The sequence below is a fragment of the Pangasianodon hypophthalmus genome, chromosome 16 (assembly GCF_027358585.1).
Source record: "Pangasianodon hypophthalmus isolate fPanHyp1 chromosome 16, fPanHyp1.pri, whole genome shotgun sequence".
In the NCBI taxonomy this organism is placed as follows: domain Eukaryota; kingdom Metazoa; phylum Chordata; class Actinopteri; order Siluriformes; family Pangasiidae; genus Pangasianodon; species Pangasianodon hypophthalmus.
In genome coordinates, this window is record NC_069725.1 from 23,898,844 (window position 1) to 23,923,669 (window position 24,826).

General features: G+C 37.8%; 2 protein-coding genes and 1 long non-coding RNA gene across 5 annotated transcripts in view; 2 read left to right on the forward strand and 1 right to left on the reverse strand.

Annotated features, from left to right (window-relative positions):
- ddah1 (dimethylarginine dimethylaminohydrolase 1) overlaps positions 1 to 8,582 on the forward strand; it is a 54,901-nt gene extending 46,319 nt beyond the window's left edge. For all 3 annotated transcript variants that reach the window (XM_026920531.3, XM_034311716.2, XM_026920528.3), the window contains 2 exons: positions 4,285 to 4,428; positions 7,098 to 8,582. In XM_026920531.3, the coding sequence (XP_026776332.2) occupies positions 4,285 to 4,428; positions 7,098 to 7,214 (261 nt within the window). In that variant the 3' untranslated portion in view covers positions 7,215 to 8,582. The remainder of the gene's footprint in view (positions 1 to 4,284; positions 4,429 to 7,097) is intronic.
- Positions 8,583 to 12,399: 3,817 nt separating this feature from the next.
- On the reverse strand, positions 12,400 to 16,860 carry LOC117599235 (uncharacterized). The gene is made up of 3 exons (XR_004579700.2): positions 16,758 to 16,860; positions 15,516 to 16,095; positions 12,400 to 13,642 (listed from the first exon to the last, which is right to left on the reverse strand). It is a non-coding gene; the product is annotated as an uncharacterized LOC117599235 (long non-coding RNA).
- Positions 16,796 to 19,430, forward strand: c16h1orf52 (chromosome 16 C1orf52 homolog). Its single transcript, XM_026920271.3, has 3 exons — positions 16,796 to 17,289; positions 18,473 to 18,674; positions 18,779 to 19,430. Exons 1-3 carry the CDS (start codon positions 16,930 to 16,932, stop codon positions 18,949 to 18,951), a joined length of 735 nt encoding a protein of 244 aa, XP_026776072.3. The 5' UTR covers positions 16,796 to 16,929; the 3' UTR covers positions 18,952 to 19,430.
- The last annotated feature ends 5,396 nt before the right edge of the window (positions 19,431 to 24,826 follow it).

Genomic DNA, 24,826 nt, shown 5'->3' on the forward strand with positions numbered 1-24,826 from the left:
ATTGTGTGTGATTAGCTGTCTTAGAAATAGGGATGGTCGTTAGATTTCATTCTGGTTTTGACAGTTATATTAGAATAGGAGTTGAATACAGAATAATTCAATTCAATTTTATTTGTATAGCGCTTTTAACAATGAGCATTGTCTCAAAGCAGCTTTACAGAACGTAAGAAACAAAAAGCATGCAAACAGAAAACAAAAACATGCAAACAGTCCTAGATGTTAGACAGAATTATCCCTAGTGAGCAAGCCTGAGGCGACTGAGGCGACTGTGGCAAGGAAAAACTCCCTTAGATGATATGAGGAAGAAACCTTGAGAGGAACCAGACTCAAAAGGGAACCCATCCTCATTTGGGTGACACTGGAGAGTGTGATATGAACAACGTCCTTTCTGTATTTTTTTATAGTCATGTAGGTTGTTGTCGTCCTCAAAGTCCTCAAAGTCCACATAGGGTTGGCAGCGTTGCTTTGCACCAAAGATACCAAAATAACACCAAAGAAAAATTTTTTGCTAAGTTCCACCTTAGCATCTTCAACTAGAATAGAATTTTGCAATCATACATACATGACAGAAAAACTCCAGAAGAAGGCTTAATGTGTTCTACTAATGAGACAATAACAAAAATGTTGCTGTGCCATTCTTTCTTGCCAAGTCAAATTGGGACGCGACACTGGAATGCTGGGATTTTTCCAAGATTTGGAATGCCACTGTTGCCTAAACAAATGATGAGAGCTCCAGTGGCCAAATAAACATTCGGAGCTTGGATTTTGTCGTGGAAATTTACAATATCTAGCTAAAACTCTTCTCTTGGCTTGGAAAAAGTACAGTATATTAAGATAATGTTCTTTTCGTACTTTTGACTTCTACCCAATTTGTCAACAAGGTATTTAGAGAAGAGCATCAATTTAATAGAGTCTGGTGTAGGCTCTAGTAAATCTCAGTTTTGGTCTGCGTCATTTTCCTCCCCATGCACCTACTGTGGCACACACTGGAGAGGTTGTCCGAAACTAAACACACCCTGCGAAAAGATTACTCTTGGACAAGTCATAGCATATCTGTTTCAGACAATTAGATACCGATGTATTATAAGAGAGTTAAAAAGAGCTTTAGCACACCAATATAAATCACCTGTTGGTGTGTATAGGTATACATACACATCGTCTTTCACAGACGCATACCCATGTCAGAATGCCTCATAGCTACAAAACAGGTGCTGACACTGCAGTGAGATACTAGCACGTTTTCTAAATATAAACCGCTCCAGATCATGAAATGGATTCTCATAAACTCTGCTTTGTCTGAAAAATCAATACATTAAATTCAAACACAGGGAATTTTCTATTAAATAATGTCAGTAATGCCTCTAAAGAGGCACGTCTGAGACTCTTATTAGTAGAAGTCAGAATACCACATTTTCTTTCCTGATATCAATACTGAAATCATGAGTGATTTAAATAAATAAACCTGAGATAATTGAAATAATTACATTACATTGCTCTACAAGCAATTCTGGAATATTTCTGGCTAGATTTGTTACAGAATTGGACCCGACTCCAGTCCAACATTTTCTGATGATATCGGCCCAATACTGGATTTCGGATCAGTGCTTTCTCTGCGTTTTATTTTGCTTTGTCCTGTTTGGTTAGTTTTGCTGTAGTTCGGTGCTGCCTTTTTTCCCCCCAGAGTTATTATACACTAATCTCTATTAAAGCTAAATCTTCTGAAGCAGAGTAAAAAAAAATGGTAGTCAAATATACACAAAAATTACGAAACACACATCATCATTCATTCCATTGTTTCTCTTACCTTTTTTTTTTAAAAAACACACATGAACTTTTACACCTCTGTCAAGTGGCAATACATGTTAATGTAACATGTAATGTGACATGACTGCAAATCTATTCATACACCTTCCACACATACAGGATCTTAACAGTGCTTATCCGCATCTCAGCACGCTATAAGCCAGTGTTAGCTCAGCATCGCCCTCTGTGGATGCACATGGGTCCACTGGCACTTGCACTGATACAGCCACCATAATTTAATGCCTTTGTGCCCACACTGTCCTAAAATTAGAACATAAGACAATAAAACATTGATGCTACCTGCCAGAAACAAGTCTATAAACGCTCTAATTTTAGGAGTAAGCATCTTGGCCACTTACAGGCATTAAAATAGCGATGAGCTCACAGCTTGATTTAGCATGGTGTTCAGAGTGGTCACAGAGTCTGTGTATACTTTTATGAGTGTGGGTATCTGCTTACTGCTCAACTCAGCGAACTAATGAAGTAGATGTCATTAGCAGGCCATTCGAATAATAAAATAGTGGTTTGGGACAGCACCAACAAGACTGACAAAACATTATCTTGTAGACAGTTTCTCCCTGGCAGCCGTGGGATCAGAACTCGCAACCATGTGGTTACTTGCTGGAGGTCAAGCTAAGAAAATGGTCTCTGTTAGTGTAGGAAATGTTAATGGATGATATCTCCCTAACTTTAACATATAGTTTACTTTTTTGGATATAGTAGTAATAAAGTTATAGGGTCAGAACAAAATTAGACTGTACTAGCCAAGTGGTATGATGATGAAGTACAAGAAAGTGAGGAGAAATGGGTTAGTTTACTAACAGATATCTTTTTTTTTTTTAAATGAAAGTGCAGCCAAGAGTCCATAAGAATAATTGTTCTGCTCTCCGAGTGTGATAGGCTCCAGAGCCACTGCCACTTTAACCAGGATAAAATGGATGTTGAGATATGACAGAATGGAACCTTGTAGTGGTTTGGGACAGTGCCAGTTGGCTAACAATGCAATCTGTCCTCCACTTCCTCTTACATTTGTTATTTTTCTAATGGCAGAAAAAAGATTTCATATTTCGTGTGTGTGTGTGTGTGTGTGTGGTCAAGAAATGACTCCATGTTTAGATTTTGAGGTCACCTAAATTCCAGGAGTGCGATTCATAATCAAAATCAAACTGACCGCTCAGAGAGATGAAGTCATCATATACTTCACATTCTTCTACAGTTAGATCACTCCATTTATCTTGCTTTCTCTCCATCTTTCTATTCCCTTTCAAGTATCTCTCTCCATGTGTCTCTTTTACTTTGGCCTTCTCTCCCTTTCTTGCTCTTCCTCTCTCAATATTTCGCTGTCTACATATCTTTGCCCCCTCCTCTCTCTCTGAGTGTCTCTTTTTATTCTTTCCCTTTGTAGGACAAATGGTGTCTGTATGACAGCAGGGGAAAAGCCATGTGCTCTACAGTAAACACTTACATTTTTTGCAGCCTGCAGCGTTTCATGACTTTTGCAGTATCTGTTTAAATATCTGTTTACTGCTTCGAGCTTGAGTGTATTTCCTTCTGCTGCTTTTTACTGCTGTTTATATAAACACAGGATTGGTGAAGAAGCCAGAGCATTTACTCATACACTCTCTCACACACACACACACACACACACACACACACACTCTTACATGAGTGTTCAGTCCCACAACTTTCAGCCTCTTATTCTCTCTCGCTCTCCCATCATCCCTGTTTTCTCTGAGCTCTTGGTGCTACTCTTCCATTTTGGCTGGAAAGGTGGGCGTGAGAAACGGGGTGGATCAGTCTGCAGACCGCAGACTGACGGTCAGGTTTTTGTGTGAGAAAAGATGGATGTGTCCTTAATCCCATCTATAAACTGAATGGCATGCCCTTCAAAGCAGGCACCCAACTATTAACTGTAGTTTTATGAGAGGTAAGGTGACTTTCTTCTTCTGACTTGAAGACATCCATATGTGGACTCAAAGACACACCCAATCTTTGTGAAGACCTTCCATTAATATTGATAAAAGGAACCATTTTGACTCTATTAGTGTACTTAAATAAAAGCTGCTTTTTATAAGAAAGCAGTTTTCCTCACATGGGGACCAGCCAAATGTCCCCACAAGGTCAAAAGTGTCAGTTATTCCTATCCTTGTGGGGACATTTGGTCCCTACCAAAATATAAAAACATGCCTAGAGACACACAGAGAGTATATAAAGGCTTCGTATAGCCGAGCTATAGACCTTGTGTCTATAAAGTGTATTATATAACAGACCATGTGAACAGATCTCAGACACACATCCTTTTTTTACTCTCTCTCTTCCCCTCTCTCTCTCTCTCTCTCTCTCTCTCTCAGTTCTGAGATTACATAATTGAAAATGACATCACCTGTTATGGAATGTCTGCTTGACCCTGTCTTTTCCTTTATATAAACACCAGTCCTATGTGTGTGGGTGTGTGTGTGTTTTTTCCCTTTCTCTGTGCAGACAATGCAGCAAATGAGTGATCATAAATATGATAAGCTCACACTGCCTGACGATGCTGCCGCTAACTGTGTGTACATGAACCTGCCCGGTAAAGGCCATGTCCTGCTGCACCGCACGCCAGAGGAGTACCCAGAGAGTGCCAAGGTCTCAAACACACACACACACACACACACACACACACACAAATGCTGTATGTTTAGCCTTCACCAACCAAAGCAAACCAATAAAACTAAATGATCCTTTTCATTCCCACAATTTCCAAAATGTCTGCGCTGTGTTGGGAAACACTTGAAGCACTGTAATCTCAGGTACACGACTACAGTCATACTGAAGATGTAATTTGGCTAAATAAAACTCATCATAACTCAAAATCATGACCAAATTCCACACACACTCTCACCTCATCCTGACGCCAGATGATAAGATATAGTTTAATGTTATGTGTTCAGCTATCCGCTAAAAAGTTCTACTAGGATAGTCCTACTCTCTCTCCCCTAAACAGCAACAGCTGCTTTTTTTTTTTACCCAAGCTTTAATCGATAATGCTTATCTCATCCTCAGAAGGAAGGTGAAAGTTCACCGGTTCAAGAGAGAGACGTAAAGTCAAGAGTCTCTCCTGGTAAATCAGACACTGTAAATTGAAACACAATCGCTATGACCTGAGTGCTGAGGTGGCCTTTAAAAAAGCAGCGGAGACGTAAACATAGCTGATTTAATGTCTCAACCTCTCTGTATTGAGTCATGATTATTTTTTTTTCATCCTGTAGTTGTTTGAAAGAGGCCAAGAGTCTGGAGCGGGTTGGAGGGGTTCTCAGAAGTATTCTTTAAGAGTCTGCCATTTAAATAGAGAGAGAGAGAGAGAGAGAGAGAGAGAGGTATTCTTTCTTGGAAAATGTGTAGGAAAACACTGGTTGGTTTTTGGAGAACCTCCACAGAATGACACATCTCTTTATGGGTTTTTTATGATGGTGTGATATTTTTCTCACCAGTCTCTATTTCTTTCTCTCTCCTTCTCTCTCTCTCTCTCTCTCTCTCTCTCTCTCTCACACCCCCTACTTTCAATATTACTTGAGAAAGTTTCTGGCAGCAACATGAGACCAAAAGACTGGCAAATCACCTTTAATTACAGTTAATGTCTGTTAAAATCCCTTTCACGAGTTCTTTAATTAAACACATCTTAATTAGAGGTTAGTGATTCAGCCGCAGATGAGGTCATTGATGAATGTGGCATCGTGAAAATGAATGACTTGTTATAACTGAGTTTTAAAGGGGGCTCATGTGGGTCACTCTAAGGAAGTTTTTTTTTTTTTTTTCCAAGTTATGGGAGTTCACCAAGTGTACACTAATTTACTTTACAGCTAATTTAACTTACAGCTGCATTAAACAAAGGCTATGAAACACATTTTGATGTAATTTTCTACTGATTCATCAGTGAATTGGTTAATTCTGTTTTAAAGCTTTATGCAAAGGCTTCTCTTAAACGGTAATAACAAAAATATTACAAACCTCACCAGAAAAAATGATTATTTCCTTGTTTTTGTCCACTCGCGACCACTGCATTATTAGAAACTTAGCAACAAGGCTTTAAGCCCCGCCCACTGCACAGTCACCTCATGTCATATAGATTATATGGCCAAAATATGTGGACACTTGACCATCACACCCATATGTGCATGTTGGACTGACGACAGTATTGCCTGTGTCTTTGAGGGGGAAAAGAAGGGGGCGTGGTCAGACAAACGTAACGTGTGTTGTGCACGTTACTTCATTACAGTGTAAATATCCCGGAAACTGGTTACGAATCGGCTGTAGCTGCAATCATTAATTACTCTTTAACAAGGTCAGGAATGCTGCAAAACTGAAGTCAGTTAGCTGTAACTAAGCTCATTATGATATTTAAATTAAATTCTATAAACTACACATGCATGTGCTCTGTGAGAAAGATGTTTTGTTGCTCTGCTCTGAAGTCAGACAGCAGGTTATTAAGGTTTGTACAGGATACAAAGTAGGTGAGAATAAAACACATATTACGAGATACAATACAATCGACGTTTTCTTACAGACATTTAAATCATCCGACTTGATAGCCATCGCGATAGCTGGAATCTGTCAGTGATTCGTGATACTATCATCAATCGTACCAAGCCTCCTCAAGTTCTTCCGCACCAGCCTTGGCAAACCATGTCTTTATGGGCTTTGCTTTGTGCACAGGGGCATTGTCATGCTGGAACAGTGAAGAGAAATTGTAATGTTACAGCATACAAAGACATTCTAGACAATTGTGTGCTTTCAACTTTGAGGCAACAGTGATATATATCCCTGAAAATTTTGTTTCCTGATATACAGGTCAGTTTGTGTCATTATGACATACATGTACATTTCCTTTATAAACATATATAAAATAACTAACTCACCAACTAGAGTAGAAACACATGAAACTACATTTAAAGTTTTTTGGAAACTAAAGGCTTGGTTTTATTAAGTATTCAGATTTACACATATTTAATTAGACAAAGCGTCCTTTGCATATTGCAATAAATTGTAATAAATGTTAATTTTAAAAAAGGTCCAATACAAAAAAATACTTGTAAGAATATCAGCAATCTGCTGGTGAAGACTGATTGCGATATCTCTTGTTTTAAAATAAAAATCAAATCGGATAACTATGCCTTCTCACTTCTCAATCTAACAAATTTCTGGGAACAACTGGGATTCAACCAAGGGAATATAGTAAGGTCACGTAGACATGGATGAACTAAAGCTCGTCTGGGGCTTTGTGGTTGAAGACTCCTGTGTTTTTGTTCCTGCTGCAGGTGTTTGAGAAGCTGAAGGACCACATGCTCATCCCCATTCCCAACCTGGAGGGGGCGAAGGTGGACGGAGCGCTCACGTGCTGCTCGGTTCTTATCAATAAGCCAGCCAAGGTCTAAGGGACTGTACCGAGTGCACACTTAAACCCTGCACCAATGCCTTTAAAGCAGGATGTCTGGACTGCTTTGCTCTGTTATGGGATTATTAATGGAGGACTGGAGGCTAATTCAGGGGTCTAGTCCCAAATTCAACATATTCACTCCCACTGAACAGTTGCTAAAAAAAAATATCAAGCCATAGTTACTAGTTCAGTTGTACAGTGTTTACTGTACTGAGCATGTCGCTCCAATTCCACCACTGTCAGCTATTACTGCACAGATGCCAACATCTGCAGTTTAGCCGTTTAGCATTTATGATTTTTGACTTCTTCCTACAGCGATATGGGAGACAAATGAGAACTACACATTTCTGCTTTTTCTGGTGAAACAGCATTCAGACCAAACGTATATAATTCACACATAACAGCATTCAGACTAATAACATTTAATTTCATGGTGGAAAAGCAATTCACTGACGGGGGAAAGCCCGAAGACGTGAAAGATGAGCATTTGCTTATTTGCTTACTTTCAATTTAAAAAAATGGAAGACCTGCTTATTAATGAGTAGTTACTCACACTGGACTTTTACCTCACTGTTTTCTTGGTGCACATCTGGGAAAAAAAAAAAAAAAAAAAAAAGCTGTCTCATTCACCAATATGTGCTAGGGCTTTTGTGGTAAAATTTTTTTCTCTCTGCCTGTTAGGACTTCTTGTTAGCAATATTGGCAGCTCTGTTATTAGCTGATATCTGGAACTCAGCAAATTACAAAATGGAGATTGGTGAATTCATAATACATTCCACAACTCTCAAAAATGCAGTCTACGCAAAAAGGATATCCCTGAAGAAAGAAGCCAGAAGTGAGCAAAAGTGTGAATGGAACACAGCCTATGATTTAGCCTCCTGTCGTACCATGTCCAACACTGTGACTCCCAATGCAATCCTTTAGAATTTTTAAGTCCTTATCCTGTACAGCCTCCACTATTCTTCATCCTGGGAGTAGTGGTGCGATAAGAGCAAAAAGATTTGTGAGCCAAGCCAAGCAGACCAGACAGATTTGAAACTCCCCAGTTTAGTGTATTCTTTGTTCTAGTGCCCTTAATTCAATTCAACTCAGTGCATTTTACCTTAGAGCAAGGAAAATGCTGAACTCTGGAGTGGAAGGACCTTGAAAAGCCTCGCAGAGATTATTTCAGCCTTGTTTGTTTGCAGGTGTGGAGGTGTGCATTCGTACTAACCCAAACTTCTGATTGTTTACAATCCTTTTTAAAAAAAAAAGCCACTAGAAGACCCTGTCACTGTTCCTGCTGTTTTTTACAATCACTATAGTCAACAGAGATTTCAGTAGCAACTAAAATCCAAGAGACCAAAATAAAGAGCTCTTGCAATGACCTCATTCTGACTGATTTATGATGCTGGATAAATTTGTAATTGTTTATTTCTCTATGATTCATCTAACATTTCATTTACTCTTAAAAAGGAGGATGTACTGAAACATGTCTGCTACTGAGTAATTGTACTGATATTAGCTTGAAACACTGGATCAGTATGATGTGTCATTGACGTGATTTTATCATTTTGATGCAAAGTAGCTTAGCGCCATCATTGTCCTAGATCGCTCAAGATCAGAAGCTCATCATTACATGCAGGATTTTCATATTGCCAGCTAATACCCTTGATAGTATTTGCTTTCATTGCAGCTAAAGGTCATCAGTAAACAAAGTTCCAGACAAACAATTTGCAAAACAGAAAGGTATTAGAACAATTTAAATGTTCAATGAATTGACAAGAAACCACAACTTTGAATCCTGACAATGCCACTGCTCAGTAGTTCAAGAGAGAAGAAATGTCCTGCTATTTGGGTGGTGAGAATTCCAACAACCATGACTGTACAACAGAAACTAAACTTTTTATAGTACATTTCCTGTTAAAGCTCTGAACATCATTTTTGTGCAACTGTTCAGAATGTTGGCGACCATAACGAAAGAAAATGTTCACACCTGCAGAGCAAATCTAATTTCCTACTTAAATCCAATTTTTACACTAAATGTCCACATTGCAAATTTCAGGTGATAAAATCAGATTTTTATTTTTGTGCTGTTGTAACAAGAATTGGGGCAGATGAAAGTTAGTTAGTTAGCTTGCTAGGAACATGGAGATATTCTGTTTTTTTTTTTTTTTTTTTTTTTTGGTGTAATCAACAAAAAAAAAATTAAAAACTGGTGATGTTTTCATACAAAGAAAGGACCCAAGACTGCTGATCCACACCAAGGTCTTCTCATCCCCTGAACTGCCTTCATGCTAGTCACAAATTGTCACAAAAGTCATAAATGAATGAATGACTGAATGTTGTTTTTAAACCACATCCAAATTTGCTTTAGTGTGATTGGAAAAGGTCTGAATTAACTTTAGATTAAGCATGATAATCTAATAACCTGATGGATACGTGCTTAGCGTTGTTCACACTAGTTAGTGACAAGTTGCTCATGTTGCTTGCAGTTTGTCTCTTGTTGGCATGTTGTTGGCATGTTGTTGGCACTGCTTTTGTTTAAAATGTATTTGTTTGATTTACACGGTACATGACAAGCTTTTTACTAACGTCACTGGCAGATTAGCAAAGCATGCTAAATGTACTTGCTTTATACACTAACTAGAAGCACCAACAATCCCTGTTACTTCCTTCTAAGCTTTAATTTTCGTTGTAATGTCTCTACACATTTAATAAGAAGTCTTCTATGACCATATCAGAAGAAACCTGAAAGTTTTCCTTCCATTTTTGAGTGTCAAACAGTAAATGGGAACTAATTGCAGGTAGGAACTAAAGTTGAGAAACTGAAGAACGTCGGGCCACATGTGCCATCATTCGAGCCAATCGTTTGGATTTGTCATCTTACAGTGTCATATCTAATTAAAATGATCACCTCTCGCTTAGTTGCTTGAAGAAGAACCTTCAGCAGTATGTATATGTGTGTTAAAACTGTCCCTCATCTCGTTCTGTTCTCCACCATCAACTGAGCACCTTCATGAGCCTCAACCTGATATTTTAGAGCAGGACTTAACTCTAAATTTGGCTCTCTGACCGGTCTCTCTTTCTAACACTCACTTTCTGTTTGTCTTTATCTCTACCTTGTACTTTCTTTCTCTTTGTTCTGAATACTTTATGACAATGATGTCATACAGTGGGAGCGTGATTTGTGACACATACAGTATATTTCACAGCTGCCTTTCTGGCATTCACAGAGGGGATGATGCCATTTCCGCAACACCTCAGCCACAGATTCAAAGAAATGATGATGATGATGATGAATGGCTTTCTCTTGCTGCTGTTTATATAAAGTGTGCGTGTAATAAAATATTTGTATAAGTTGTGCCAGTAAAGCATTGCTGAACTGAATCACTCATGGAGGGAGAAACAAGGCACTAGGGATGGTCGATATGATGTGATGGTAAATCAAAGTATAATACTTTAAAAGTCACGATATTTAACATGGATTCCATATATATATATATTAAACTAACAAAATTCCAGGAGTGCCACTGTTATCAAAAACTACATAAGCTCAGCTCTATTTATGAAAGTATAAAAAATATTCCAAAATGAAACTGAAATTTTCCCATTAAAACAGATTAACGCAATGTTGGGAAATCTGAATTCCAATTGTCATAAATATTCCAATTAATGATGTTATAATAGTCTTTAGAGCTGACCAAGCTAGCTTTGCCTCAACTCCTTTCTTACCTTCTCTGTTCTTTTCAGTCTTTTTTCCAGACCACTCCTTTTTTTCTCTTATTCTTTCTTCCTTTCTTTCCCTCTCTTACACCGACCTGCTTCAAAATGACCAGTGGTGTTCTTCATGTCCTGGGTCTGACTTGTTTTTGGGCTTTAATAATGAGCGGAAACACTTAAAACCTCTTGACAAAATCCTGTGGCGTTCAAAGCCTTTCTTCTTTATTTCTGTTTAATGTGATGTTGGATGTTAGAAGTGATTTACTCAGGCTCATTTCTTCTGAATTTCTACTGTGCTTCAGTCAGTCTACATTTGCTATTACGTCTTGCCTCATTTCCTCACCTTTGCCCTCCTTTTACATAATAAAGTTTGAGTAAAATGTTTATTGGACTTGTCCTGTATTTTTTGTGAAGAGGCTTTCTATTATGCAATATTATAAATCTTGTCTGCTTACTCCTGTCATGTTGAAAGTTTTGAAAGAAATAGTGAAGCAATCTTTCACAGGTGTTTCAGGCTGCAGTGTGGATGTACAGTACGTAGTCGCCAGCTAGTGGTGCCTCGTGGGTAGCACAATGAAATGAAACATTTTAAACAAACAGCCACACAGCGCAACTGAAAATATTTTTTTTAAATGAGTAACTTACTGAGTATTAATCATTATGCTTGTCCAGTTGAAACAGTGGCCATGAAAAGTGCATATATACTAATTCATGCACAAACACTACTAGTTTCCTTCTTTATAAGTTGATTTTAAATTAAGTGCATCAGCAAGCTACAGTAGTTATCTTAGATCAAGTACAAATAAACAAATGCAAATAATATTTAATTCAACTGAATCGCTGACCTTATTTGGATGAAAGCTGTTTATTACACCAAACTTTTCTCTGTGCTTCAGTGGCACAATTAGAAACTAAGAATACATTCTGTGTAAGAGACTGTGGCTTGATTGGATGAGTGCTACCTTTGGGTTAGAAGATTGCTGGTTCAAACCCCAACCAGAGCTCTAGGCTATGAATGTAGAAGTGTCAATACATTATGAACCCAAACATTGGGTGCTGAAAGAAAACAACCATTTCCTCCTCCATGAAATGTTTCTCTTTCACTTGGACTGTTGAGCCAGTTATTAAATTGGACAAAAGTCCAATAAGCAACCTCATCACCTACTCTGTGGTGGTGCAGTGGATAGAGTCATGGTCTCAGATGCTTGAGGTCCTTGGGTCAAATCTGCACTTTTGCTTGTGGGCCAGATTAAGTAGACAAAAGTGAAAATTACTATAAATCAAGCTACTAGTAAGAGACTCTGTGGCTCAATTGGCTGAGCTTCACCTCTGGGCCAAGAGGTTACTGGTTCAAACCCCAGCCAGGTCTCCAGGATATGAGCGTAGAAGGTTCAGTAACAGATGGTTCAAGCACAAAGTGCAGGAAGGCATGACCCTGAATTGAGGTGGGGGGTAGTTACTGGGCAGCTGTATATAGGCTGTAAAATTACCTATCACCCACACTTTCCTTGGGGTCCTCAAACACCATGCACTCTAGCCACCATTTCATCTTAATCACCTGCTTCACCACCCAACATGTAGCGTGTCTGCAGGGGACAAGCCAGATTTGAACCAGCAACCTCCAAGTTGAGAGGCAAGGCTCTTACCACAAAGCCACACAAAGAGAGTGATGTTGTAGGATGTTGTCTTTTAAAACAACCACCACCACAAAAAAAAAAAAAAAAAAAAAAAAAAAACACCCCACATTGTAAGTTAAGTTAAGTATGAAGGTTCAATCTGAATGCTCAGTAAAATACATGAGGCAGAGTTTTGCAAAAGAGGGGACTGAATACCTGCTCGTTTATGCATTTATCTTATAAGCCTTCTTGTGGTGGCAGCGCGATGCATAAAATCATGCAAATAAAGGTCAAGAGCTAAAAAAATGGGTAAAAAATGTGATCTCAGTGGCTTTGACCTTGGAATGGTTGTTGGTGCCAGATGGTCTGGTTTGAGTATTTCAGATACTGCTGATCTCCTTGGATTTTCACACACAACAGTCTCTACAGTGAGCATCAGATTTGTGGGTGGAAGCACCTTGTTGATGAGAGAGGTCAGGGGAGAACGGCCACACGGGAAGGTTACGGGAACTCAAATAACTACTCTTTACAACCATGGTAAGCAGAAAAGCACCTCAGAATGCTGAACATGTCAAACTTGGGGGTGGATGAGCTACAACAGCAGAAGACCACATCAGGTTCCACATCTGTCAGCCAAATACAGAAATCTGACTGTACAGTGGACAGAGATGAAGACTGAAAAAATGTTGCCTGGTCTGAAGAACTTTGGTTTCTGCTGCAACATGCAGAAGGCAAGGTCAGAATTGGGTGTCTGCAACATGAATCTATGAATCCATCCTGCCTTGTGTCAACACTTCAAGCTTCTGGTGGTGGTATAACGGTGTGGAGAATGTTTTCTTGGTACACACTGGGCCCCTTAATGCTTTATCGAGCATCAGTCCTTCTGAGTATTGTTGCTGACCACGTGCATCTCTTTATGGCCACATCTTGTAATGGCTACATCCAGCCCTGTGACAAAGCAGAAGTTGTCTCTAACTGAATCCATGAATATGACGAAGAGATCAGTGTTCTTCAGTAGCCACTCCAGTCACCAGAACTGAATCTAGTAGAGCACCTTTGGGATGTGGCAGAATGGAAGAGTCACAGCATGAAGGTGCAGCTGACAAATCTGCGGCAATTATGTGAAGCAATCACGTTAACATAGACAAGAACCTTGCGGAATACAATTCTATATCATTACCATTATCTTGTCAGTACAGTACTTGTGCTCACGCCTTGGGTTTATTGTTCTACTTTGCCACCTAGTGGACTAACAGAGAATAGCGCTTTCTTTTTTCTCAAATCTTTCAATTCCAAAAAACAAATTTAATTTAGAACATGTCTTCTAAGTTTATACGGTGGGTTGGTTCACAACCTTCATCGGGCCTGTGATTTTTTTTTTTTTTTAATCTAGTTACAGTGGTGGAAGTCCAAATCCAAATATAATCAGCTAATTATATTTAGCACTGGGTATAGCACATGTACCTGTGTTCTGTCAGTGGAAAGTTCAGGAATAAAAGATATATGGCTAAAATAGGCAAATTTAAACAATGTTCACAAAATAAACCTGTACTGAGGGAATAGTGGAGTTTATTTTATAGTTATAAAGGGCTCCCTGGCAACAAAAGGGTTGAGAGACCGTGCCCTACCATTCTTTTTAATTTATGGGAAAGCTAATGTTCTGGCAACATTAATTGTTTCTTATACTTCATAAACTTATTTTTCCTGGTTATAATTATAATAATGTTATGCAAAACATCAACTTGGAATGTTCAAATTTTTGTTATGTAAATGTTACATTAAATTTTTGTACAAAACAATTTTCCTGGTTATAAATTCTGTTTCTGGTTTTGCAATCATCCTCACAAAAAAAAAAAAAAACAAAGTTCTGGGAACAGCTACAGCTTGTATTTATACTTATAATAAGCTCATTTGTATTTATACCATTTCAACATTTGTAACATTTCATCTATTAAATAAAACCCACCCATTTTCAAGTGATCAAAAATAAAGGAACATGTGACTGATAGGGGTTTCTTGTTGCCCAGTGTGTCCTGTTAGATTGATTGTTTAAACAATGAATAGCTCTGAATGTCTACTCTTGGTTTGAGCCCTACATTTTTGGCAAATCTTTATCTAGATATAATCCTGATACTCAGGACTGGAGATGTTACAGTGTCTCAGCTTCATGTTTAGACATGTGTATGATCAGATGGTAACCTTACTGCTGACTTGGTCAAAATACCAATTAAAATGTATTTCCTTCTTTTTTTGGCTTGTTTTTCCTCGAAGCCTTACCCTATTTCATTTTATAATGGAATAATAAGTCATAAATACTGGAATGGAAGAGATCTTACATAATAAAGGTGCCGTATAAAGCGCTTATCAAGGTCAAATACAGTATTAAATTGAGGTGTATGTAGTACACATGGAATTTTTAGTAGGTATGTCAGGACAAGCTCACTAACGATGACCAGTTATAGAAACGAAAATGAAGCATATGCCATTTCATGTCTTATAAAATTAAATTAAATTTACTAACCTAAACTACAGAGTACTGTATATATTCTTATCAATGCACACCAACAGTTATACCAGTTGTCTAATATTAGCAAGAAAATTATTAAGCTAGATAAATTAACTTTGAAAAAGTCATTTGAACACTGCATTCCCTTCATTTCTGTATTTTCTTTAAAAAAATAATAACAGAACATTATTAAACCACGTATATTGAGATTAATTAGAATTGAAATGTGGCTAGATAGGCTATATTGAGATGAATTACCACGGCAGCCATTTTGTTTCAAGGTCTAGCTACATAGCTAATTTACTGCTCAAGTATCTGGAATTTGTTGGTTTTGTTCTTCATTATATTAAGCAGTAGTATCATTAGCATTATCATTACGTTATCATAATGTTAGTAATTAATTTAGAATTATTAATTGATTAATAAATATCAAGAAAAAACGGTATTTTATCACTTCAACATCTGACCAACTTACCTCACTTAAAGCCTTCTGACGAGCTGCTCTTCAAATTTTAACGGTCGCCTGGTCTTGCCGTTGATTTGAATCAATGATGTGTCGTTTGCTAAGGAGTCGGCTCTTGAGAGTCGACTCGCTGATAATGAGCAGGTTTTTTTTTTTTTTTTAATTTTCTTCTTCTTTTATTTGTAGATGTATGCATTTCCGTTCCTCCTGTAGTGTAATTTAATCACAATAGTTGCATAGAAAGCTCTTTGCAACGTCTAAGATGTTCATTAGCATGAATTGATTCATCTTCAGTAAGCGATTGAATCGCGGTGTCGTTTGATGCTTTCGTTAATTAAATCAAATAAATCTTTCGTTTCTTCCTCTGTCCAGAGTGTCTTCTTCTTCTGAAATGTTCCTGAAATGTGACTTACGTCCTGTATGTCATCTTTTATCTGAAAAACACGTTTTGTCTGCCGAAAATATCGCAAATTTTCTTCGGATTAGGAGAAAACAGTAATGATCCATTTTTGGGAGCCAAAAGAGTCGACTCTTCTTGTTGAGCTGAGTCAAATGAGCTGACTCACTTCTTATCACTGATATTTAATCTGGGCTAGTAAAAAAATATAAAAATAAATAAATACATAAATATGTAAATAAGCAAATAATAATGTGTAATATTATTTATACATTTAGCTTTTTTAAATGCTCATTTATAATAAATACTATTTAAAGCTATATAAATGTTTCAATTATCTACGGCCAACATGCTTCACATTTTCTAAGTAAAATAGAATAAAATTATATTCAAAATCATTTTTCATATAAGAGAGAAGCTAATACGCCTTTTGTATTTATATAACATCTAATTAATATTAATAATATTAATAAATATTCATTAAAGAGCTATATATCTCTTCTTTTACTTCTTTTAATTATCTATGGCCACCTTGCTGATTTTTTTTTATAAATAAAATAGAATATGAAATATCTTATAAATCATTTTGGAATACGAGAAAGCAGCTTAGCTTACGAGAATAAGCACATTTGCATTTATATAACATTTAATGAATATTAATAATATTAATGAGTATGTTTTTAAAGAGCTATATAGCTGTTCTTTTAATTTTCTGTAACATTTCGCATGTAACAATTAATATTACAAATATCTATTTCTTGGGTTAACATGTTTTCCTATGAGCAATAAAAAAGTTATTGAAATTTTAAATCTAATGAATAATTAAGATGTGTAAAACTTTGTGAAACGAGTTGGACCTGAACGCTGTGTGTCGTCATCATTCTGCGCTCTACTCCCAAAGCTACGCCGTGTCGTCATCAGCGAGCGCCGTAGTCAACATGGCAGCTTATTTCTGTTGTTTTTGTTGTTGAAATGTTCGCGTTAACGCAGTGTAGGTTTTATTAAAAGTATCCCGCGATTCTCTGCAGAATGGCTGACGAGGAGCAGGACAAGGAGCAGGAGCAGGAGAAGGAGCAGGAGCAGGAGAAGGAGCAGGAGAAGGGTGAAGGGCGGAACTTCTTCATGGCTTACAGCGACAGCGAGCTGAGCGACAGCAGCGACAGCGACTCGGACGACGGAGAGCAGAAATCATCCCAGAAGAAGTCGAAGAAAAGCGGCGCTTCTGAGGGAAAGGCTGCATCATCAGGTGGAGAGGTGAAAAGTGGAAGTGCAGTTCACTTACCCAAACCAGATGAGCTTTTCAGGTCTGTGTCCAAGCCTGCTTTCCTTTACAACCCGCTGAATAAACAGATCGACTGGGAGAGCCGCATCGTTAAAGCTCCCGAAGAGGTGAGTCCTGACCATCACACACACACACACACACACACACACACACGTGGTTCTTCCCCAAACTGTTGTCTAGAGTGTCTCTGTGTGCTGTAACATTACATTTTCCCTTCACTGGAACGCAAACCTGTTCCAGCATGACAATGCCCCTGTGCACAAAGCGAGCTCCATGAAGACATGGTGTGTGAAGGTTGGAGTGGAAGAACTCGAGTGTCCTGCACAGAGCCCTGACCTCAACCCCACTGAACACCTTTGGGATGAACTGGAACACCGACTGAACCCCAGAACTCCTCGACATCCCAACATCAGCGCCTGACCTCACTAATGCTCTTGTAGCTGAATGAACACAAATCCCCACAGCCACACTCCAACATCTAGTGGAAACAACATGGACATCATCGTGTGACTTTTCTGTAAAGGATTCCAAAATATGACAATAAGGCAAATTAAAACCTTTTTTTTTTTTTGCATTGTTTATTGCAAATAGGTGTCTCAAAATGGTATCAGTTTTCTACATAATCTCCATTTCATTCAGTGTGAATGTAACAAGTGTCCGGATTCTTCTTAAAAAAAAACAACATTTTTTCGGTTGCTAATTTATTTTGCACTTTAAGGTTTTCACTGACTCACCCTTGTAGGTCTGCAGTGTATATTGTTATTGCGATTTTAACAATAAAACCCTGTATGTAGTCAAACACAAGTCTTAGATGTCCACAACCAGGTCTGTGTCATTGTTAAAGTTCTATATTATGATAATCATGGTACCTTTTGTCGTAGTTTATGATTTTACCCCAGTTCTGTTCCATGTATCTGACTTTTCAGGAACGGATTAGACCCAAAATAGACCTTCAGAAAGCTAACGACTCATGACTCGACATAAGCGGCATGATTTTTTAGCTAGCGTGTCACACACACTGCCTATCATGCTATCTACTGATATTTTATTGGCATATAAATATAATATAAATAATATGAGTATAAAAAATTTTGCAGTATGCAATTTGAACAAATATCGGACCACTAGACCAATTAAAGATGCAGAAACTAGGGAACATGAGACAATCTACGTTATTAATGCATCTTATCTAACTGATAAAATCTCCATTTGTTACTGATGTAGTGTGAATACAGGCTCAGACTCATCATCAGGTTGGAACTGACATGTCTTATATTCCCTCGTCTTCAGCCTCCTAAGGAGTTCAAGGTGTGGAAGAGCAACGCAGTTCCTCCTCCCCAGAGTTACGAGGTGAAGGAGAAGAAAGGTCCGCCTCCCGGCATGGATATGGCCATAAAGTGGTCCAGCGTGTACGAGGACAACGGAGACGACGCTCCTCACCGACAAACGGAGCACGCTCGGTTCCTACCTGACAATGAGCTAGAGCAATCTGGTAATCAATAATCCATAAATATATGCTGCAGACTAACCGTCCGTCTAAGGCTTATTATTTATGAGTTTCAGAGTTTAAAACACAATTATTTACGTCTTTCCTAGATGATGATGATGACGATGAGGAAACGGCAGAGAAGAAGACCATGTCGGCTAAGAAGCGCAGAGTGGAGACATTCCAGCAGAAGGAAAAGAGGAAGCGGGATCTGGGACAAGCCACATCTGATAAAAACTTTGTAGAGGAGGAAAAGAGGATCTTGAGGCAGTGTATTGAGTGAGAGAGGAGTCGAGCCTCGGAGATGTTCAGAGATGAATCGGAGGAAAGTCTGCTTGCTCGTAGAGAACTGAGAACTCACTGGGGGGTTTATGGGTGTTTTATGTCGAACTATCTAGGCACATGTGTCTATAATCAGTATATCAGACAATATGTAGTGAATGAAACACTTTGGGACGTGTTGTTATAGAGAAATAATAACGTTGTGATGAAGCTGAGTTACTGTTACCACCCATCATCTGATTACTTTCCCATAACACCATGTAACAAAGTGGTTTATTCCTCTTGTACTGCAGCAATTTGCTTTTTAAAATAAACACATTGTCAGAATTTTGTGTTATGTTTGTTCTGAATGATTTCAAATCAGTTGTAAAAGATTAAACTGAATCAGATTGAGAGTCAGTGTTGTTTCTCAGCTGTTAGCTTTATCTGTACACCAAATTTTTGCTTCCTCAAAGATAAAAGTGAAATGAGAAATTTAAGTCTCTTTGTAATCTTGAGAGATTTGTATTGACTGTCTATAGACCACCAGGTGGCGTCTTTAGCAAACATTAAGTCTACTGTTCGAAGCATAACAGTAAAGATGTCATATTAGGTGTTTACTACAGAGTCTGAACTCCATGCTCAGACAGCTTAAGTCTAAAAAAAAAAACTGTTACACTGCACACTTTAGTGTGTTTCCTGCTTTAAAGTGAGCACTAAGAACTTGACTGCAAGAAAGCCTGGATTTATGAGTTACTTAGGATAAGAACATCTGCTGCAGAGGGTTGGGATGTCCATGGTTTACACGCTTCATATGGTGGAGATTTGGACCGTGGCTTCAAATACAACGCAAGAACATGGTAATTCTTTAAAGGAATAACAATACTAATAATAATAATCATAATAACTATAAGAATATAAAGATACACCTGTCACATGCATGCAGCTGAAATATCCAGCACCTCCAGTGTAAAATGCTGTCTTTCCTCCCTGAATACAAGAAATAACAAAAAACGTAAAGTTCAAACACAATCATAAGCTGAACATAGAACATATGATGGGATTGTATAAGTGAGAACAGGAACTAAACTGTTTCTAAGTTGTTTCACAACAGTTAACATAGCTATAAATGGATAAAATGTACATCTTATTTATTAATAAATAAAAAATGTTGGCAAATGTCTGTGGTATAAGAGGAGTAAAACACTTGGTAACGTCAGGGTGTTAACAGGAACAGGAACAGAAACAGTCACACCACCCCATCACTGATTATTTTACTCTTAAGAGCATGACACGGAGTGATTTATTCCTTACATGTGCCATAATTGAAGAGGGCTATGTTCTACTTTGTGAAAAGTAAAAATATATATATATCATCATTTTAAAAATACTTAGAGAGGTTGCGTAACTGAGACTGATGGATGGGACACGACAGCAAAGCATTTTCCTTATATCTACATTCCATGACTGACAGCTCTGAAATATGCCTCGCCCTGCAGCTGCTCATATCAGGCAGCTAATGGAGCAGAGATGCAGCTTCTTTTCCCCCAGACGTGCGACATAGAGAGAGGGAGAGAGTGGGGAAAAAAACTTTCTCTCATTTCTCTCCTGAAAGCGTTGCATGATCTGAGGAATTCCTGCGATATCTTTCATCAGTCTCAGAGGTGAAATTCTGATAAATATGCGCGTGATAAGACTCCTGGCTGCAGGTATGTGCCCGGCCTTGTCCCAGAAACACAGCCGCGCTGAGAGGAAGGGTTTACTTATCACTGCACTGTTCTGGGTCAAATTCTCTCGTATCTGCTCAGAATAATGTTCCTCATCATTATTTTCTCTTCGTAAATTTCTGTAAAAGCGTACTGTACAGGCTGATCCAGTAACTCAGCTCTGATGTCACGGTTTGCATTCAGACCCATTAAAGGAAAAGCCATGAATGAAGCTGCAAAAGTCTTAGGTACATGTAAAGAAATGCTGTAGAGTAAAGACACCTTCAAAAATAATGAAATTAAATGTTTCTACATAAAAAAATCCTATAAAGAGCAGTAAACAGTTATAAATGAAACAAAGTCAATATTTGGTGCTTTAAATAAAATAAAGCAGTATCTGAGGTGCAGTGTGTGCAGTTTTATAAGGAAATGAGCTGGAAGTGTTACTGAGCATCTTGCAGAAGCAGCCACAGTTCTTCTGGAGACTTTGACTGTCGACTCGCTTCTTATTTCTGCAGCGAAACCCAGCAGCCTTCATTATGTTTTTATCTGAAAAGTGTCTCTTATGGAATCTGCTGCTTTCTTTACTGACATACAAACATTTTTCTGTAACATTTCATTTTGTGCTGGAAAACTAATGTTTGGAATCTAAAATGGTTTTGTACTGAATCAATAATGCAGAAGTCAGAAAATAAACCTCTATAACAAAAAACAAAAAAATAGGGTGCCTACATGGTTTAAATTTTTTTCAAGCACACATGAATGACGAATGAACAATTCAGGTCATTCGAAACCGCAAATATGCGTCGACTGAGTATGATTTGTTCTCCTAAACGCTGCTGTGTGCATTTGGTTTGGCGAGATGTAAACGTAAGCGTTGAGACTCTGGGGGAATTATGGGATACTTAAAAGAATTCAGACACCATAGGGCCGAGCTTGCATAATTATAAGACAAGAACAATAGGCCCTTGTGTGTGTGTGTGTGTGTGTGTGTGTGTGTGTGTGTGTGTGTGGGTGGATACACACATATATATGACCTTAACTTTCATGCATATTCATCCCTTGCTTTTGTGTCGAGTTCCAAATTTTTGGCAACAATATATAAATTCAGTAGACTCGTCCTCTCACGCCACACACACGTCATTACATTTACATTTACCAAAAAATGAAGAAGAAAGAAAAAAGGAAAGACTGTTAGGATTTAAGAAATAGAAAGAAAGAAAGAAAGAAAGTCAGGTCACCTTTATGTACTGTATAAAGCACATTTAAAAGAAAACAAGTGTCAGCCAAAGTCCAAATCCAAACAGCAGTGAAGTAAAATACAAATAAAACATGAAACAATAAAAGAATAAAACAAAAGCAAGAAAACAAAAGGGTTATAAAAGCATTAAAAGACAAAACTGAAAGAAGAAAGAAAGAAGGAAAGAAAGATGAAAGAAAGTGGACATTACAAAGATAGATAGATAGATAGATAGATTGATAGATAGATTGATAGATAGAAAAAATAGAAAAAGTAGGCTAAAAAAATAGGCTTTAGAATTATCAACAACTTCATTTCCTTTCATTTATCAGATATAATTAGAAATTTTTGAAAATTTGATGTGACGTATAAACTGGCTACAATAGATAATTTTGGCATTAATTAAATAATTTTACATTTTCTATAAATATATGACATTATATTAAGTTGAACTGAATTAACTGAATTAAATTCAGGAATACTAAAACCCTGGAGTATTTATAGACAATTTATGGAGAATTTATTGAGTATTGTTGGAGTATTTGTGGAATATTATGGAATATTGATGGAGTATTATGGAGTATTTATGGAATATTATAAAGTATTGATGGAGTATTTATGGAGTATTGGTGGGGTATTACAGAGTATTATAGAATATTTATGGAATTTTATGGAGTATTATGGAGTATTTATGGAGTATTATAGAGTATTTATGGAATATTACGGAGTATTTGTGAATTATTATGGAGTATTATAGAGTATTTATGGAATTCTATGGAGTATTATGGAGTATTTGTGGAGTATTTATGGGTGAGATTAGTAAAATGGGTTCATCCGCAGGTACAGGCTTCATCCTCTAAACACCAGCACGAGGTTTATGGAGTCAGCTCCAGCAGGAGTGTGTAAGTGTGTGTAAGCCCAGTGGGAGGCGTTCAGGAGTGTGAGACAGACAGAAGGAGAGATGGAGGGAGTGTGTGTGTGTGTGTGTGTGTGTGTGTGGAAGGGACAGGAGCCAGTTAGTCTGACCCCACAGATGATAAGCTCCATCAGGAGGAGAGACGCGCAGCGGCAGGCTGTCAGCGTGCAGTCAGATGGCTATCAGTCTCCGCTTCGGGGTTAAAGAGGGACTTAAGTGCCTGCTGCAGGTCCTCTGTGTGTGAGTGTGTGTATGTGTGTGTGTATGTATGTGTGTGTGTATGTGTGTGTGTGTGTGTGTGTGTTTCATAAATAATTTCTTTCAATAATGACAACAACTTAAATAATAATAATGAGAAGAAGAAGAAGAATAATAAGAAGAAAAGAACAATAATAAGAACAAAAATAATGGAATTTTAATAAAGGAAAAGAACATTTAAAAATTGCAAAAAGAAAGAAGGAAAAAAGAAAAAATGCATGTTTATATAAGTATGAGATAATAAACAGAAGAGAAAATATGGTGTTGATTAGTTTTCTAGAACAGCAGCTCTGACAGTAGTTCAGCTGCAAATCACAGGTTTATATTAATGCACTCGTTCTGATACGTAATAGTTTCCATAGTAACAGCGAGTTCTCAGGGACGATCCACATAAATTGATTAAAAACATCCGGTGATATGGTGAAGTTTTCTGTAATTTATTTAACGTTAGAGAGGAGTCTCCAGTGGAGTCGTTACTGGAAGAACTCTCCTTTTTTTGGCTTATTAACTTGAAGAGAGAGAAAAACGAAGGGCTGGTGAGGAAACAGGCTGGTGACTGCTTATAGCTGCTATAACATAAGTGGAAAGTAATTAACATTAAAAGTAACTATAAACAGATCAAAAAAAAAGTACAAAAATTGTAATCGTTTGGCAAATTGCTGTTGTAGAAGAGGAATAAAACACTTCAGGAGGTGCTGATAAGAAAAGACTTCGTTTTGAAATAACCTTTAGGTTTAATATAATCATTTTGTTGTTGTTTTTTAAAGGAACATCAAGCCTTATTAATTTACAAATACAGCACTCAATAAAAATGTACATAACGCTATAAAGGACTTGACTGTGGTGCAATTTTCCACAACTAATGGAGTGTAAAACACACGCATCACCAACATCTGGACAAGCAACACATCAGGCAGCTGCACAAACGGTCCACTTTTATCCATCTGTAGTCGACAAAGGAAGGAAATATTTTTCCTTTGCAGGTTATTACACTGAATTGTTCACAGCGTTCCTCCTGTAATCAGCTGGCTGTTATCAGCGTGGACCTGCACCGACCTGCTCACAGCCCCTATGTGCCAACTCAGTTACTGAAAACACTCGGCCTTTTCTGATACCTCGCTTCTCGGTCTCAGTTTCAGATCTGCAAGAAAGAAATGGGCACACTGTCTCCGCTCTGTCTCACTCTGATACACACACACACACACACACACACACGCTCTCTTTGTGACAGAGGGGTAGAACATCTGCTTTGCTGGCCCTTATTCAGAAGAACCATGCTGCTCAGAGTGTATAGTGAGGGAGTAGAGTAATTCTGTGTGTGTGTGTGTGTGTGTGTGTGTGTGTAGGAGTGTGCAGCTGTCTAGGTCGGCCTCTGTCTTGCCCTCTTCATTGTCTCACCACTTTATTAGCTGTCAGGGGAGAATTTACATCTACGACACACACAGCTTTCACAGGGTGTAAATTTCAGTCGCAACATAACATCGCATTTCTTTATCATTTTAATTTCTTTCTCACTGCTCTGTCTGTCGCATCTTGTTGTGTGTGAGTTAGTTGTTAGCATGCTAGAATAGACTATTTATTTGACAAAGACGATGTCATAGTGACTGTGGACTCAGGACTAGTTTGGCAAACATTACAAATTTTTCATTAAGTAAAAAACATACACAGTTCTGTGCAAAAGTCTTAGGTACATGTAAAGAAATGCTGTAGAGCAAAGACGCCTTCAAAAATAATGAAATGAAATGTTTATATACTTAAAAAATCCTATAAAGAGCAG

Coding starts and splice junctions, on each gene's coding strand:
- c16h1orf52 (XM_026920271.3), top strand. CDS start 16,930: ATGGCTGACGAGGAGCAGGACAAGGAGCAGGAGCAGGAGAAGGAGCAG. Junction 17,290..18,472: donor TCGTTAAAGCTCCCGAAGAG/GTGAGTCCTGAC, acceptor CCTCGTCTTCAG/CCTCCTAAGGAGTTCAAGGT. Junction 18,675..18,778: donor CAATGAGCTAGAGCAATCTG/GTAATCAATAAT, acceptor CGTCTTTCCTAG/ATGATGATGATGACGATGAG.